This window comes from Pseudoliparis swirei, chromosome 22 (genome assembly GCF_029220125.1).
Source record: "Pseudoliparis swirei isolate HS2019 ecotype Mariana Trench chromosome 22, NWPU_hadal_v1, whole genome shotgun sequence".
Classification (NCBI taxonomy): domain Eukaryota; kingdom Metazoa; phylum Chordata; class Actinopteri; order Perciformes; family Liparidae; genus Pseudoliparis; species Pseudoliparis swirei.
The window spans coordinates 775,010-789,807 of record NC_079409.1 but is presented as its reverse complement, the minus strand read 5'-3'; the positions used below and the strand labels follow the sequence as shown (position 1 = coordinate 789,807).

The 14,798-nt window shown below is 49.0% G+C and overlaps 2 protein-coding genes across 2 annotated transcripts in view; one reads left to right on the top strand and one right to left on the bottom strand.

The window, feature by feature from the left end:
• pik3r4 (phosphoinositide-3-kinase, regulatory subunit 4) overlaps window positions 1-1,281 on the top strand; it is a 58,463-nt gene extending 57,182 nt beyond the window's left edge. Inside the window, 1 exon segment of the mRNA XM_056444646.1 lies at window positions 780-1,281. Coding sequence (XP_056300621.1) covers window positions 780-950 — 171 coding nt within the window. The 3' untranslated portion in view covers window positions 951-1,281.
• The window catches only part of col6a4a (collagen, type VI, alpha 4a), a 45,190-nt gene continuing 31,631 nt past the window's right edge, over window positions 1,240-14,798 (bottom strand). The window contains exons 26-41 of the mRNA XM_056444504.1: window positions 12,156-12,218; window positions 11,749-11,811; window positions 9,739-9,789; window positions 9,627-9,662; window positions 9,425-9,487; window positions 7,823-7,885; window positions 6,158-6,193; window positions 5,005-5,041; window positions 4,917-4,928; window positions 4,265-4,758; window positions 4,067-4,157; window positions 3,035-3,685; window positions 2,869-2,956; window positions 2,609-2,760; window positions 1,892-1,939; window positions 1,240-1,747 (exon numbers count right to left, since the gene is read on the bottom strand). Of these exons, the coding sequence (XP_056300479.1) occupies window positions 1,572-1,747; window positions 1,892-1,939; window positions 2,609-2,760; window positions 2,869-2,956; window positions 3,035-3,685; window positions 4,067-4,157; window positions 4,265-4,758; window positions 4,917-4,928; window positions 5,005-5,041; window positions 6,158-6,193; window positions 7,823-7,885; window positions 9,425-9,487; window positions 9,627-9,662; window positions 9,739-9,789; window positions 11,749-11,811; window positions 12,156-12,218 (2,124 nt within the window). The 3' untranslated portion in view covers window positions 1,240-1,571. The remainder of the gene's footprint in view (window positions 1,748-1,891; window positions 1,940-2,608; window positions 2,761-2,868; window positions 2,957-3,034; window positions 3,686-4,066; window positions 4,158-4,264; window positions 4,759-4,916; window positions 4,929-5,004; window positions 5,042-6,157; window positions 6,194-7,822; window positions 7,886-9,424; window positions 9,488-9,626; window positions 9,663-9,738; window positions 9,790-11,748; window positions 11,812-12,155; window positions 12,219-14,798) is intronic.

Genomic DNA, 14,798 nt, shown 5'->3' with positions numbered 1-14,798 from the left:
CTGGTCCTTCATGTCTCTGGTCCTTCATGTCTCTGGTCCTTCCTGTCTCTGGTCCTTCATGTCTCTGGTCCTTCCTGTCTCTGGTCCTTCCTGTCTCTGGTCCTTCATGTCTCTGGTCCTTCATGTCTCTGGTCCTTCATGTCTCTGGTCCTTCATGTCTCTGGTCCTTCATGTCTCTGGTCCTTCATGTCTCTGGTCCTTCCTGTCTCTGGTCCTTCATGTCTCTGGTCCTTCCTGTCTCTGGTCCTTCATGTCTCTGGTCCTTCATGTCTCTGGTCCTTCATGTCTCTGGTCCTTCATGTCTCTGGTCCTTCCTGTCTCTGGTCCTTCGTGTCTCTGGTCCTTCGTGTCTCTGGTCCTTCATGTCTCTGGTCCTTCCTGTGGTCCTTCCTGTCTCTGGTCCTTCGTGTCTCTGGTCCTTCGTGTCTCTGGTCCTTCATGTCTCTGGTCCTTCCTGTCTCTGGTCCTTCCTGTCTCTGGTCCTTCCTGTCTCTGGTCCTTCCTGTCTCTGGTCCTTCCTGTCTCTGGTCCTTCATGTGGTCCTTCCTGTCTCTGGTCCTTCCTCTCTCTGGTCCTTCCTGTCTCTGGTCCTTCATGTCTCTGGTCCTTCCTGTCTCTGGTCCTTCATGTGGTCCTTCCTGTCTCTGGTCCTTCCTCTCTCTGGTCCTTCGTGTCTCTGGTTCAGGGTTGTCATGTCCAGAGTAAACGTTGTCATGTTATGTCAAAGAGGTCCTCATGAGGTCCTCATGTGGTCCCTAAGCTCCTCCCTCTGTCTGCAGGAGATCCACAGCAAACAGAAGAGCGGCGCGGTGGAGGACTCTCCCCGCCGCGGGCCGGAGTCCCTCCCTGTGGGACACCATGACATCATCACCGACATCGCCACCTTCCAGACCACGCAGGGCTTCATCGTCACCTCATCCAGAGACGGCATCGTCAAAGTGTGGAAGTGAGGCCTCCTCCCATTGGCTGCTGGCGGGGTCACATGTTGCTTCACTTCCTGCCTCAGCAGTGCTGGGTTAACCCTAACTTCAGTGTGTTAGGGTTAACCCTAACTTCAGTGTGTTAGGGTTAACCCTAACTTCAGTGTGTTAGGGTTAACCCTAACTTCAGTGTGTTAGGGTTAACCCTAACTTCAGTGTTAGGGTTAACCCTAACACACTGAAGTCGCCGTCCCTGTCCATTAACCCCGTGAGTGAACTTCTCTCAGAGGTTTTGAGAGACATTGAGAGGACACAGGAGTTCTGTTTATGATCACATTAAAATGGCTTTATTCAAACTCAGGACATATCTTTATTCTTTGTGATGTCATAAAATAAACAAACACATCTGGAGTGAAACGATTCAATAAAAGGTCACAACGTTTCAGATCTTCATGAAAAGCTTTTAGAGTTCAAGATCCTCTAGTTAGACCAGGGGTCCTCTAGGTAGACCAGGGGTACCAAGACATAAAAACAGCTACAGTGAAGTCAGTACAGTGTTCTGCTGCTAGAGGTCAAAGGTTAAGACAGCGACTTCTGAGGGAATCGAACACACGGGAAGCCTTGTGAAACTAGAGAGCCCGTCCGGACACCTCATCGGCTCTTCGCCACGCACAGGTTCTCGCACTCGTCCTGCGTCTTGAAGCGGTTCTCGTTGCCGCCGCAGCCGCCGAACCAGAAGCGAGAGCACGCCTCCTGCTGGCTGTCGAAGAACCACATCATGGTGTAGTTCTGGCAGCCGCCCTGGTCCTGGCTGAGGAGACAGCGCTCTGCAAGGGACACATGTTTGAGTCATTGATGGTCTGGTCTCCACAGCAGACCCAACCCGCAACCCTAACCCCCAAACCTTGATCCCAACCCCTAACCCTAACCCGGCTTACATCATGGGATCAAAGAGCAGAAGCAGACGTTACCTTTGGAGAAGAAGCTGGCCAGCTCAGGACTCGGCAACAGGTTTTGATCTGGAACACAGACTGCATGGTTATGAACCCCAGAGGACCTGGACCCCGCACCAGACCCTCGAGAGCAGTGGTTCTTAACCTGGGTTTGATGAAACCCAAGGGTTCGGTGAGTCTCTCTGGGTCCAGGCTCCAGACCCCCGCAGCCCGCTTCACACGAGCAACGTCGGGGCGTCATCAAAAATGTGACTGCTGACATTTTGGCAACACCATTTTTCTTGTGCGTGTTCTGCTGCGTTCACACATATTTAGTTGCTTAGTAAAACTGTTACACAAAATAAATTCAGCCCACTCGTAGAAGTCGTGTTGTCACGCTGCGCTCTCATTGGCTGCAGCTGATCACATCACGTATCTGTGCTGCAGGGAACTTCATTTAATAATAAAATATAAGCTATGTTTTAAAGAAATTCTATTTTATTGTTCAAATTCCGAAGGGTTGGGCTGATGCACCGATGAAGCGAGCAGTGACCAGAGCAGAGGTCCAGGACCTCTGGTCGACGGGGTTTCTGTTGTAAAGCATTGTGATGCTGTGGGCTGTAATGTCAGCTCCAGCCTCTCGGTTTAAAACGAGTCGCGGGCCTTCGGTTGTGCAATACATGAACGCATTCATCAAGACAGGAAGTGGCAACACGTTGAACTAGTGACAGGATGTGGAGAACAAGCTGCGCGTACCGTTAGCGATGAGTCTCTGTCCGTCTCCGCCAGTCAGACTGTGGACGATGTCCAGCTGGCCGGTCTGAGTCTGTCCTCTGGTCTGTTCCTGGAAGCTCTCCTCTTCCTCCTCCTCCTTGAACTCTTTCCAGTCCACCACTGCCGTCCCCTGACTGGACACATTCCACAAGTCAGTATTGGTTGTCTTTCCGTCATCACGGAGGCTGCTCACGTTTCTTAACCCTAAACGTCATCTTGAGGAACATGAAAGTCTTTGTTACCCGTTGATGGACGTCTGTCCTCCGGTTTGTCCCGTCAGCTGGTCACATGTCCGTTTGGAGGACGCAGGAGGATACGAGTTCATTCCCTCTGAAACGGCAACTCTGTGTTTCACGTTCAAAGTCAAAGTACGACATGAGCAGAGTGTGATGTCGTGTGTGATCTTACTGCTGAGGGCGGAGAGGAAGACCCTGAAGAAGCGCTGTGCGTAGAGCTGCTCGCCAGTCTTCAGACTCCCGATGTGGATCAGGTGCTGGTGGACCGGCAGACTGACCAGATCCTCCACCTGCGACCGGTCGTAGCGATCTCCGACCGTCACCACGAACAGCGCCACCCCCTCACACTTGGCCTTCTTGGAAATGTAGCGCAGCTTGGCTCGGTCCTCGCGGGCCGTCGGGGTTCCCACCACGGCCAGCAGCACCCGCCTCCTGCGCGGCTGGCCGGCCTTCAGCAGCACCTCCTTCAGGGTGAACTCCAGCGTCCGGCCCAGCGCCGAGGAGCCTCCCTGCTGCGTCATGTTCCGGATCAGGTGCTTCCTCATCAGGGCGTTGGTCTGGTAGGTCCCGAGGCCAAACCCGACCGTGGTATCCTGGGCGCCCAGTTGGACCAGGGCCACCCGGGCCTGGTTACCGGCCTTGCGGGGCTGCGGGCTCACGACCAGCTGCTCCACCACCGAGCCGAGCAGCTGCTGCACGCCGGCGTACTCGTCGGCCTGTACCTCCCTGGAGCCGTCCACCACCAAGACCAGGTCCATGTCGACCTCCTGAGGCCGCACCGGGTCCTGGATGAAGCCGCACTGCGCCGAGCGCCGGCAGGGGTCTGAAGCACAACAGAGACGTCATGAAGAAGTGGTCGACAAAGATTAAAACAAGACGAGAGTGACTCGAGGGTCACGTGAGACTTCCGGTGTGCTCGTTCCCCTCCGTCAGAACGTAGCGGTGAAGAGAGCGCTCCAGTTACTGAGGAATAACCCGAAGGAAAGCCGAATAAAGCGTTGGTCCGAGGTCTAGAGGCGATGCAGAGTCTTTGATGTCAAGCGTCAGAGGGAAGGACCCCTAACCCGACTCCCTCATGCCAGTTCCTCAAAGAGGGCCCTACCAAACCTAACCCTGACCCCGTTGCGGTCACAGCTCCATGGTCTCCTCGTTGAGCGATCTTTGGGACGAGGGAGCTGAGAGTGAAGGACTTGGAGCTCCGTACCGTAGCAGATTGCACACGTCTTGACCTTCTCCAGGTCCGCCGCCATGTCTTTGCCCAGAACGCTGAAGATGGAGCTTCCCGAGTCGTCGACCTGGCGAGAAGCAGCACGGTTAGTCCGGTCAGACGACCGATGTCCCTCTGATCTTCTCTTGATGGATGTGGTCCAGATTCAGTTTGGAGCTTCTGAAGCAAACCCACCTCCATGGCCCGACCCACAGCCGGAGCGTTCCTCAGAGAGATGACCGCTGGCACGATGCCGACGGCCCGGTACTCCATCACGGCGGTGACGATGTCGCCGACATCCGCCGACGGCCCGTTGGAGAGGAAGACGGCCACCTTCCTCATCATCATTCCTGCTCGGACCCGCTTGAAGACGTTCTGACCCACAAAGCGCATGGCGGCGCCCAGCTGGCGCCGGTTGGACGTCCTCTCCAGGGCGATGTTCCTCACAGACTCCATCAGCTGAGTCTTGCGGTGGTAGTCCTGGAAGCGGATCAGGTACTTGGTGTCGGCGCTGTAGCCCACGACCGCCACACGGGCGCCCGTCGGGCAGTTGCTCTCGGACACGGAGATGCTCTCCAGCAGCGACAGCAGGACGGAGCGCTGCCGCTCGAAGGCCGCCGGGGTCACGTCCTCCGACATGTCCAGACCCAGCACCAGCTCGGTGGGGAAGGCCGGGCACTCGGACGGACCTGGACACCAACGAAGAAGAGTTCACGTTGAGGAGAAGACGGTGAAACCCAGAAACACAGAAATGAAATCTAGTCAAATGTTCAGTGCTGGTTCATATTCATATTCATATTCATATCCTATTCTCTGCGCTGAAGGTTGAGATGCTGCAGCAACGCACCGGGGGAACACGCTGTGGAGGGAGAACACACGGTTACCATGGTTACCACGGTGATGCTCTCTGCTGACTGGTACCGGTTTGAACTCACCACAGTTGTCTCTGATGGAGGTGATCAGCTGACACTCCTGAGGACACACAGCACGTCTCATTATGAATTCTCATCAAACACCGTACTGCGACTTTAAGGGGGACTAACAGTGTCAACAAACACCGTACTGTGACTTTAAGGGGGACTAACAGTGTCATCAAACACCGTACTGTGACTTTAAGGGGGACTATCAGTGTCATTAAACACCGTACTGTGACTTTAAGGGGGACTAACAGTGTCATCAAACACCGTACTGTGACTTTAAGGGGGACTATCAGTGTCATCAAACACCGTACTGTGACTTTAAGGGGGACTAACAGTGTCATCAAACACCGTACTGTGACTTTAAGGGGGACTAACAGTGTCATCAAACACCGTACTGTGACTAAGGGGGACTATCAGTGTCATCAAACACCGTACTGTGACTTTAAGGGGGACTAACAGTGTCATCAAACACCGTACTGTGACTTTAAGGGGGACTAACAGTGTCATCAAACACCGTACTGTGACTTTAAGGGGGACTTACAGTGTCATCAAACACCGTACTGTGACTTTAAGGGGGACTAACAGTGTCATCAAACACCGTACTGTGACTTTAAGGGGGACTAACAGTGTCATCAAACACCGTACTGTGACTTTAAGGGGGACTAACAGTGTCATCAAACACCGTACTGTGACTTTAAGGGGGACTAACAGTGTCATCAAACACCGTACTGTGACTTTAAGGGGGACTAACAGTGTCATCAAACACCGTACTGTGACTTTAAGGGGGACTAACAGTGTCATCAAACACCGTACTGTGACTTTAAGGGGACTAACAGTGTCATCAAACACCGTACTGTGACTTTAAGGGGACTAACAGTGTCATCAAACACCGTACTGTGACTTTAAGGGGACTAACAGTGTCATCAAACACCGTACTGTGACTTTAAGGGGGACTAACAGTGTCATCAAACACCGTACTGTGACTTTAAGGGGGACTAACAGTGTCATCAAACACCGTACTGTGACTTTAAGGGGGACTTACAGTGTCATCAAACACCGTACTGTGACTTTAAGGGGGACTAACAGTGTCATCAAACACCGTACTGTGACTTTAAGGGGGACTAACAGTGTCATCAAACACTGTACTGTGACTTTAAGGGGGACTTACAGTCATGCCTTTTCCTCCAGGAAGACCTCTGGGACCCTGAGGAAGAGGAGACTCCATTAACTCCAACATCTCTTCACTCAGACATAAGATATATAGATTTATTTATTTATATTAGTGCTGTGAAAAATAACGCGTTAACTCAGTTAATTCAATTACAGGTTTAACTAGTTATTTTTTATTAACGCATTTAACGCATGCGCAGAATGAGCTTCCAATCCGTCTGTTGTTGGTCGTTAGGACGAAAAAAAAGTCACTTGCAAAATGAGCTTCAATCCACCACTTCAACCTGAACTCTGTCCGCTCTCATGCAGACGGTCTGTTCATCGGTAATGATCCTTCCGCAGGTTCACCTCCGGAAACCTTGTTACGACTTCTACTTCCTGTAGATCAGGTCTCAACACGTCGATCGCGACCTGCCAGTCGATCGCGTAGTGTCGGTAGATCGCATGACATTAAAGAGATTGGCCCGCCCCCTGACATGTTCTCTAGAGCACGTCTTTGTTCTTTTATTAAACGTCTGTTGTTGATCGTATCTCCACAGCAGCATGTCATTTCTGTCTCTTCGCGTTGCGTTAACACTTATCGATCTCCGTCTCGCGCCACAGAGCTCCGTGCGCGGGCGGGACCGAGCAAAACAAAAGTCACTTGTCAATCTGTCCACCTGTCCGGGCCGGTGAGGTTTCAGCTTTGCAGCGGTGTCCCCGCCCTTTCATCACGGCCCAGTTCATGAAGAAAACCCACACAGTCAGTTTGCCTCAGCAGCTGCTAGAGGAAGACTAGAGGCCTTTAGATTGTATCATGGTGGAGTTAATGGTTGACAAACAAGAGAAACATGTTCTGTTTAACCCTCCTGTTACCTTTACATTTACTAACATATTTTACCCAGTGGGTCAATTTGACCCCAGCAATTAAAACCTCCAGAAAATTATTAGAATTAATATTGCTTCCCAAGTTTAAGTGTGAGGTACTTTATGTTTGTTTGTTGACTACCTAAATAGCCCTTTAAATAAATAAAAAAGTTGATATTTCTTATATGTTTGACATAGTGAAAAACAGCCTGGGGTCAAATTGACCCCAAAGAACACCGACATTAAACATTGAATGGGGTCAAAGTGACCCTAAAGGTAACAGGAGGGTTAAACATTCTGTTTAGGATGAAGATGTATTAATGTTCCATATGGAAGAAAACTGCTAAATAACTGCTGAGTTGCAGCACCATTGTATAAAAGAATGTATAAATGTATATATCCGTCTTTTGTCATAAATCTCTATGTTCTCACAAAATATACCGAGAATATCTGTAATATGTGATTAATCATGATTAATCCACAAAAACCTGTGATTAACCCGATTAAAAATGTTAATCGTTTCACAGCCCTAATTTATATATACTCACAGATTGTCCAGGACTTAAGGCGGTATGTACAAGTGTCACAGAGATGTATCCTCCTTAAGGTGGTATTGATTCTCATACTTAATGAATCTTCCAATTATTATAATTACTTGTGAAATATAACAATTACAATTTCCCAACGCCAAAGTGACGTTTTCAAAACCCCAAACTATTTTAAATGAACTATCATGTCAAAGAAAAGAAGCATTAAATCCTCACAACCGCTGGACGTGTTTTTTACTTGATGAAGATGAAGATGATGATGCACTCACCCTGTGACCTCGATATCCGGGTTCTCCTGACACGCCCGATTCTCCCGGCCGGCCTGAGTTTCCCTGAAAAGATCAAACATGTTAGCTTTGAGCTACTAGCTGTTAGCTTGTATCTACTAGCTGTTAGCTTGTATCTACTAGCTGTTAGCTTTGAGCTGCTAGCTGTTAGTTTCAAGTTTCAAGTTTTTATTGTCACATCCCCTTTTATACAAGTATAATCGGTTCGTGAAATTCTTATGTGCAAAACACCCGACAGCAGTAGCAGACTAAAAAAAGAATAAGAATTAGAATAAACTATACAATATCCACACAAAAAAAAGAAGAAAGTATTAACAATATATATATAAAACAATGTAATAGAATATACATCATGACAATATATATATATAAAACAATGTAATAAAATATACACTTTTTTGAGACTATATATATATATATGTATATACATACAATATATATATACAATATATATATATATAAACAATGTAATAAAATATACACCATGGCCATAGATATTCACAGAATATGTTCTGGTGTGTAGTGTTAATGAGGGTCTCAGTCCTTGTTCAGCAGCCTGATGGCCTGACTGAAGAAGCTGTCCCTCAGTCTGTTTGTGCGGCACTTGATACTGCGGTATCTGCCTGACGGTAGAAGGGTGAACAGTTTGTGGCCGGGGTGGTTATTGTCTTTCAGCATCCGTTTGGCCCTGGCCACGCACCGCTTGGTGTATATGTCCAGGATGGAGGGAAGCTCACCTCCAACGATGTACTGTGCCGACCGCACCACCTCTGTAGTGCCCTACGCCCAGGGCGGTGCAGTTCCCGTACCAGACGGTGATGCAACCTGTCAGAACACTCTCGATGGTACTGGTGTAGAATGTTCTGAGGATGCGGGGGGCCATGTTGAATTTCCTCAGTCGCCTAAGGAAATACAGGCGTTGTTGGGCCCTTTTCACCACGTGAGTGGTGTGCGTGGTCCATGTGAGGTCCTCGGAGATGCGCACGCCGAGGAACTTGAAGCTGCTGACCTCTCTACTGCAACTCTGTCTATGGAGATGGGGTGTGCTCCTCTCCGCTTCCTGTAGTCCACGATCAGCTCCTTGGTCTTCTTGCCGTTGAGGACGAGGCTGTTCTCCTGGCACCACTGTACCAGTGATCCAACCTCCTCCCTGTAGGCTGTCTCGTCGTCGTCGGTGATCAGCCCCAACACTGTTGTGTCGTCAGCAAACTTGATGATGACGTTGGAGCTGTGCATGGCCGTGCAGTCGTGGGTGTACAGGGAGTAGAGGAGAGGGCTCAACACGCATCCCTGAGGGGCTCCCGTGTTGAGGGTCAGCGGCTCTGAGGTGGTACCGCCCATCCTCACCACCTGGTGGCTTGTATCTACTAGCTGTTAGCTTGTATCTACTAGCTGTTAGCTTGTATCTACTAGCTGTTAGCTTTGAGCTGCTAGCTGTTAGCTTGTATCTACTAGCTGTTAGCTTTGAGCTGCTAGCTGTTAGCTTGTATCTACTAGCTGTTAGCTAGTCAGTTGTAGCAGAGTGTTTTCACAATATGACTCAAAGTTATGAATAAAGCATATTTATATACAATAAACACTCACGCCTCGGCCTCGGTTCCCTTTGCGTCCCGGTTGTCCAGTCGGTCCCTGCAGGCCGTTTTCCCCCTGAACGCAACACAGCCTCAGTCAGTGTGACTTCCACTTCCTGATTGACATGTGTATCTATTATAATCTATAATCTATAATCGGATCTAATAAATGTTGTCTGTTGTCATCTCTCAATCCTCTCTGGAACCAAACTCACCAGTAGACCCGGGTATCCAGGGAAACCAGGATCTCCCTGTAACCAGAAGGACTTGATCAGAACCGGTTCCACGTTGGTTCCTACAGGAGAGACCAGGGGGTCTGGGTCTTACCCGAACTCCCTGAAGTCCTGCAGCTCCATGGCCGTCCTTTCCGTCCTCACCCTGATACATGGACAGGAAGCGGGACCAGGATCAGGATCATAGGGGACAGGAAGCGGGACCAGGATCAGGATCACAGGGGACAGGAAGCGGGACCAGGATCAGGATCACAGGGGACAGGAAGCGGGACCAGGATCAGGATCACAGGGGACAGGAAGCAGGACCAGGATCAGGATCACAGGGGACAGGAAGCGGGACCAGGATCAGGATCATAGGGGACAGGAAGCGGGACCAGGATCAGGATCATAGGGGACAGGAAGCGGGACCAGGATCAGGATCAGGATCACAGGGGACAGGAAGCGGGACCAGGATCAGGATCATAGGGGACAGAAAGCGGGATCAGGATCACAGGGGACAGGAAGCGGGATCAGAATCACAGGGGACAGGAAGCGGGATCAGGATCACAGGGGACAGGAAGCGGGACCAGGATCAGGATCACAGGGGACAGGAAGCGGGATCAGGATCACAGGGGACAGGAAGCGGGACCAGGATCAGGATCACAGGGGACAGGAAGCGGGATCAGGATCACAGGGGACAGGAAGCGGGATCAGGATCACAGGGGACAGGAAGCGGGATCAGGATCACAGGGGACAGGAAGCGGGATCAGGATCACAGGGGACAGGAAGCGGGACCAGGATCAGGATCACAGGGGACAGGAAGCGGGACCAGGATCAGGATCACAGGGGACAGGAAGCGGGATCAGGATCATAGGGGACAGGATCAGGATCATAGGGGACAGGAAGCGGGACCAGGATCAGGATCACAGGGGACAGGAAGCGGGACCAGGATCAGGATCACAGGGGACAGGAAGCGGGATCAGGATCACAGGGGACAGGAAGCGGGATCAGGATCATAGGGGACAGGAAGCGGGACCAGGATCAGGATCACAGGGGACAGGAAGCGGGACCAGGATCAGGATCACAGGGGACAGGAAGCGGGATCAGGATCATAGGGGACAGGAAGCGGGACCAGGATCATAGGGGACAGGAAGCGGGATCAGGATCATAGGGGACAGGAAGCGGGACCAGGATCAGGATCACAGGGGACAGGAAGCGGGATCAGGATCATAGGGGGCAGGAAGCGGGATCAGGATCACAGGGGACAGGAAGCAGGATCAGGATCACAGGGGACAGGAAGCGGGATCAGGATCACAGGGGACAGGAAGCGGGACCAGGATCACAGGGAATAGGAAGCGGGATCAGGATCATAGGGGACAGGAAGCGGGATCAGGATCATAGGGGACAGGAAGCGGGATCAGGATCACAGGGGACAGGAAGCGGGACCAGGATCAGGATCACAGGGGACAGGAAGCGGGATCAGGATCACAGGGGATAGGAAGCGGGATCAGGATCATAGGGGACAGGAAGCGGGATCAGGATCATAGGGGACAGGAAGCGGGATCAGGATCACAGGGGATAGGAAGCAGGATCAGGATCATAGGGGACAGGAAGCGGGATCAGGATCATAGGGGACAGGAAGCGGGATCAGGATCAGGTCCTCAACCAATAAGGGTTCATTTTACAGACCTTATATTTCTGACAATAAAAATCATCATAATCATGTCCAGAGGTCATAGATGAGAAGAAGTATGTATAATATTATATATGTATACTATATATGTATATAATATATATTTATACTATATATTTATATAATATATATTTATACTATATATTTATATAATATTATATATTTATACTATATATTTATATAATATATATTTATACTATATATTTATATAATATATATTTATACTATATATTTATATCATATATATAATATATATTTATACTATATATTTATATAATATATATTTATACTATACATTTATATAATATATATTTATACTCTATATTTATATAATATTATATATTTATACTATATATTTATATAATATATATTTATACTATATATTTATATCATATTATATATTAATATATAGATCAAAAAGTATTTCCTTACCGCCATTCCTCTGGGTCCCTTTGATCCTGGAACACCTTTATCACCTGGATCCCCTGGTTGGCCCTTCATCATCATCATCATCATCATCATCATCATCATCATCATCATCATCATCAACAACAACAGTTCATCACCATGGGACACGCATATTAAATGTCTCTTGATGTCCATCATAGTCTCCTAGGGTTGATCTCTGATCTGATCTATAATCTGATCTCTAATCTGATTTGATCTGATCTCTAATCTGATCTCTAATCTCTAATCTGATCTCTAATCTGATCTCTGATCTGATCTCTAATCTGATCTCTGATCTGATCTCTAATCTGATCTCTGATCTCTAATCTGATTTGATCTGATCTCTAATCTGATCTCTGATCTCTAATCTGATCTCTGATGAAGTCTCAGACCTTTTGTCCATTAGCTCCACATCTTCCGGCTGATCCTGGAGCTCCACTTGATCCTGGTCCTCCCTGCAGGAAAAGAGTCAGAGCAGCTGAAGGTCCCTGAATGCATCGCACCCACTTCTATCTAGTCTAGAACAGTGAGACCATCAGGAAGACCAGCAGGAAGACCAGCAGGGGCAGTGGCCGACAGCTGTAGATCACTATTGTTAACTAGGGTGCTTAACCAGGTTGAGTCTTTAAGGGGCAGCGGAGACTCGTTGAGGATCAAGACCTAGGGGTCTAGACTCTGAGGATAAGGACCTAGGAGTCTTTAGTTGGGGTCAAGACTCTGAGGATAAGGAACTCAGAGTCTTTAGTTGAGGTCTAGACTCTGAGGATAAGGACCTAGGAGTCTTTAGTTGAAGTCTAGACTCTGAGGATAAGGACCTAGGAGTCTTTAGTTGGGGTCAAGACTCTGAGGACAAGGACCTAGGAGTCTTTAGTTGAAGTCTAGACTCTGAGGATAAGGACCGAGGAGTCTTTAGTTGGGGTCAAGACTCTGAGGATAAGGACCTCGGAGTCTTTAGTTGAGGTCTAGACTCTGAGGATAAGGACCTAGGAGTCTTTAGTTGAAGTCTAGACTCTGAGGATAAGGACCTAGGAGTCTTTAGTTGGGGTCAAGACTCTGAGGACAAGGACCTAGGAGTCTTTAGTTGAAGTCTAGACTCTGAGGATAAGGATCTAGGAGTCTTTAGTTGGGGTCAAGACTCTGAGGATAAGGACCGAGGAGTCTTTAGTTGAAGTCTAGACTCTGAGGATAAGGACCTAGGAGTCTTTAGTTGGGGTCTAGACTGAGGATAAGGACCTAGGAGTCTTTAGTTGAGGTCTAGACTCTGAGGATAAGGACCTAGGAGTCTTTAGTTGAGGTCTAGACTCTGAGGATAAGGACCTAGGAGTCTTTAGTTGAAGTCTAGACTCTGAGGATAAGGACTTAGGAGTCTTTACTTGGGGTCTAGACTCTGAGGATAAGGACCTAGGAGTCTTTAGTTGAGGTCTAGACTCTGAGGATAAGGACCTAGGAGTCTTTAGTTGAGGTCTAGACTCTGAGGATAAGGACCTAGGAGTCTTTAGTTGAAGTCTAGACTCTGAGGATAAGGACCTAGGAGTCTTTAGTTGAGGTCTAGACTCTGAGGATAAGGACCTAGGAGTCTTTAGTTGAGGTCTAGACTCTGAGGATAAGGACCTAGAAGTCTTTAGTTGACTTTCTGTCTCTCACCGAGACCTGGATGACACCTGTCGGGTCGGAGGTCACCAAGCTAAGAACTTGATTAGGAGACAAGGGGGGGGGGGGAGACCAGAAGGAAGTGAGACCAGAAGGAAGTGAGTCCAGAAGGAAGTGAGTCCAGAAGGAAGTGAGTCCAGAAGGAAGTGAGACCAGAAGGAAGTGAGACCAGAAGGAAGTGAGTCCAGAAGGAAGTGAGTCCAGAAGGAAGTGAGACCAGAAGGAAGTGAGTCCAGAAGGAAGTGAGACCAGAAGGAAGTGAGTCCAGAAGGAAGTGAGACCAAAAGGAAGTGAGTCCAGAAGGAAGTGAGACCAGAAGGAAGTGAGACCAGAAGGAAGTGAGACCAGAAGGAAGTGAGTCCAGAAGGAAGTAAGTCCAGAAGGAAGTGAGTCAAGAAGGAAGTGAGACCAGAAGGAAGTGAGACCAGAAGGAAGTGAGTCCTGAAGGAAGTGAGTCAAGAAGGAAGTGAGTCCAGAAGGAAGTGAGACCAGAAGGAAGTGAGTCCAGAAGGAAGTGAGACCAGAAGGAAGTAAGTCCTGAAGGAAGTGAGACCAGAAGGAAGTGAGTCCAGAAGGAAGTGAGACCAGAAGGAAGTAAGTCCTGAAGGAAGTGAGACCAGAAGGAAGTGAGACCAGAAGGAAGTGAGTCCAGAAGGAAGTGAGACCAGAAGGAAGTGAGTCCAGAAGGAAGTGAGACCAAAAGGAAGTGAGTCCAGAAGGAAGTGAGACCAGAAGGAAGTGAGTCCAGAAGGAAGTGAGACCAGAAGGAAGTGAGTCCAGAAGGAAGTGAGACCAGAAGGAAGTAAGTCCAGAAGGAAGTGAGTCAAGAAGGAAGTGAGACCAGAAGGAAGTGAGACCAGAAGGAAGTGAGTCCTGAAGGAAGTGAGTCCAGAAGGAAGTGAGACCAGAAGGAAGTGAGTCCAGAAGGAAGTGAGACCAGAAGGAAGTGAGTCCAGAAGGAAGTTAGACCAGAAGGAAGTAAGTCCAGAAGGAAGTGACACCAGAAGGAAGTGAGCCCAGAAGGAAGTGAGTCCAGAAGGAAGTGAGACCAGGAGGAAGTGAGACCAGAAGGAAGTGAGTCCTGAAGGAAGTGAGTCCAGAAGGAAGTGAAACCAGAAGGAAGTGAGTCCTGAAGGAAGTATGACCAGAAGGAAGTGAGACCAGAAGGAAGTGACACCAGAAGGAAGTGAGCCCTGAAGGAAGTGAGACCAGAAGGAAGTGACACCAGAAGGAAGTGAGACCAGAAGGAAGTGAGACCAGAAGGAAGTGAGCCCAGAAGGAAGTGAGTCCTGAAGGAAGTGAGACCAGAAGGAAGTGAGACCAGAAAGAAGTGAGCCCAGAAGGAAGTGAGACCAGAAGGAAGTGAGACCAGAAGGAAGTGAGAC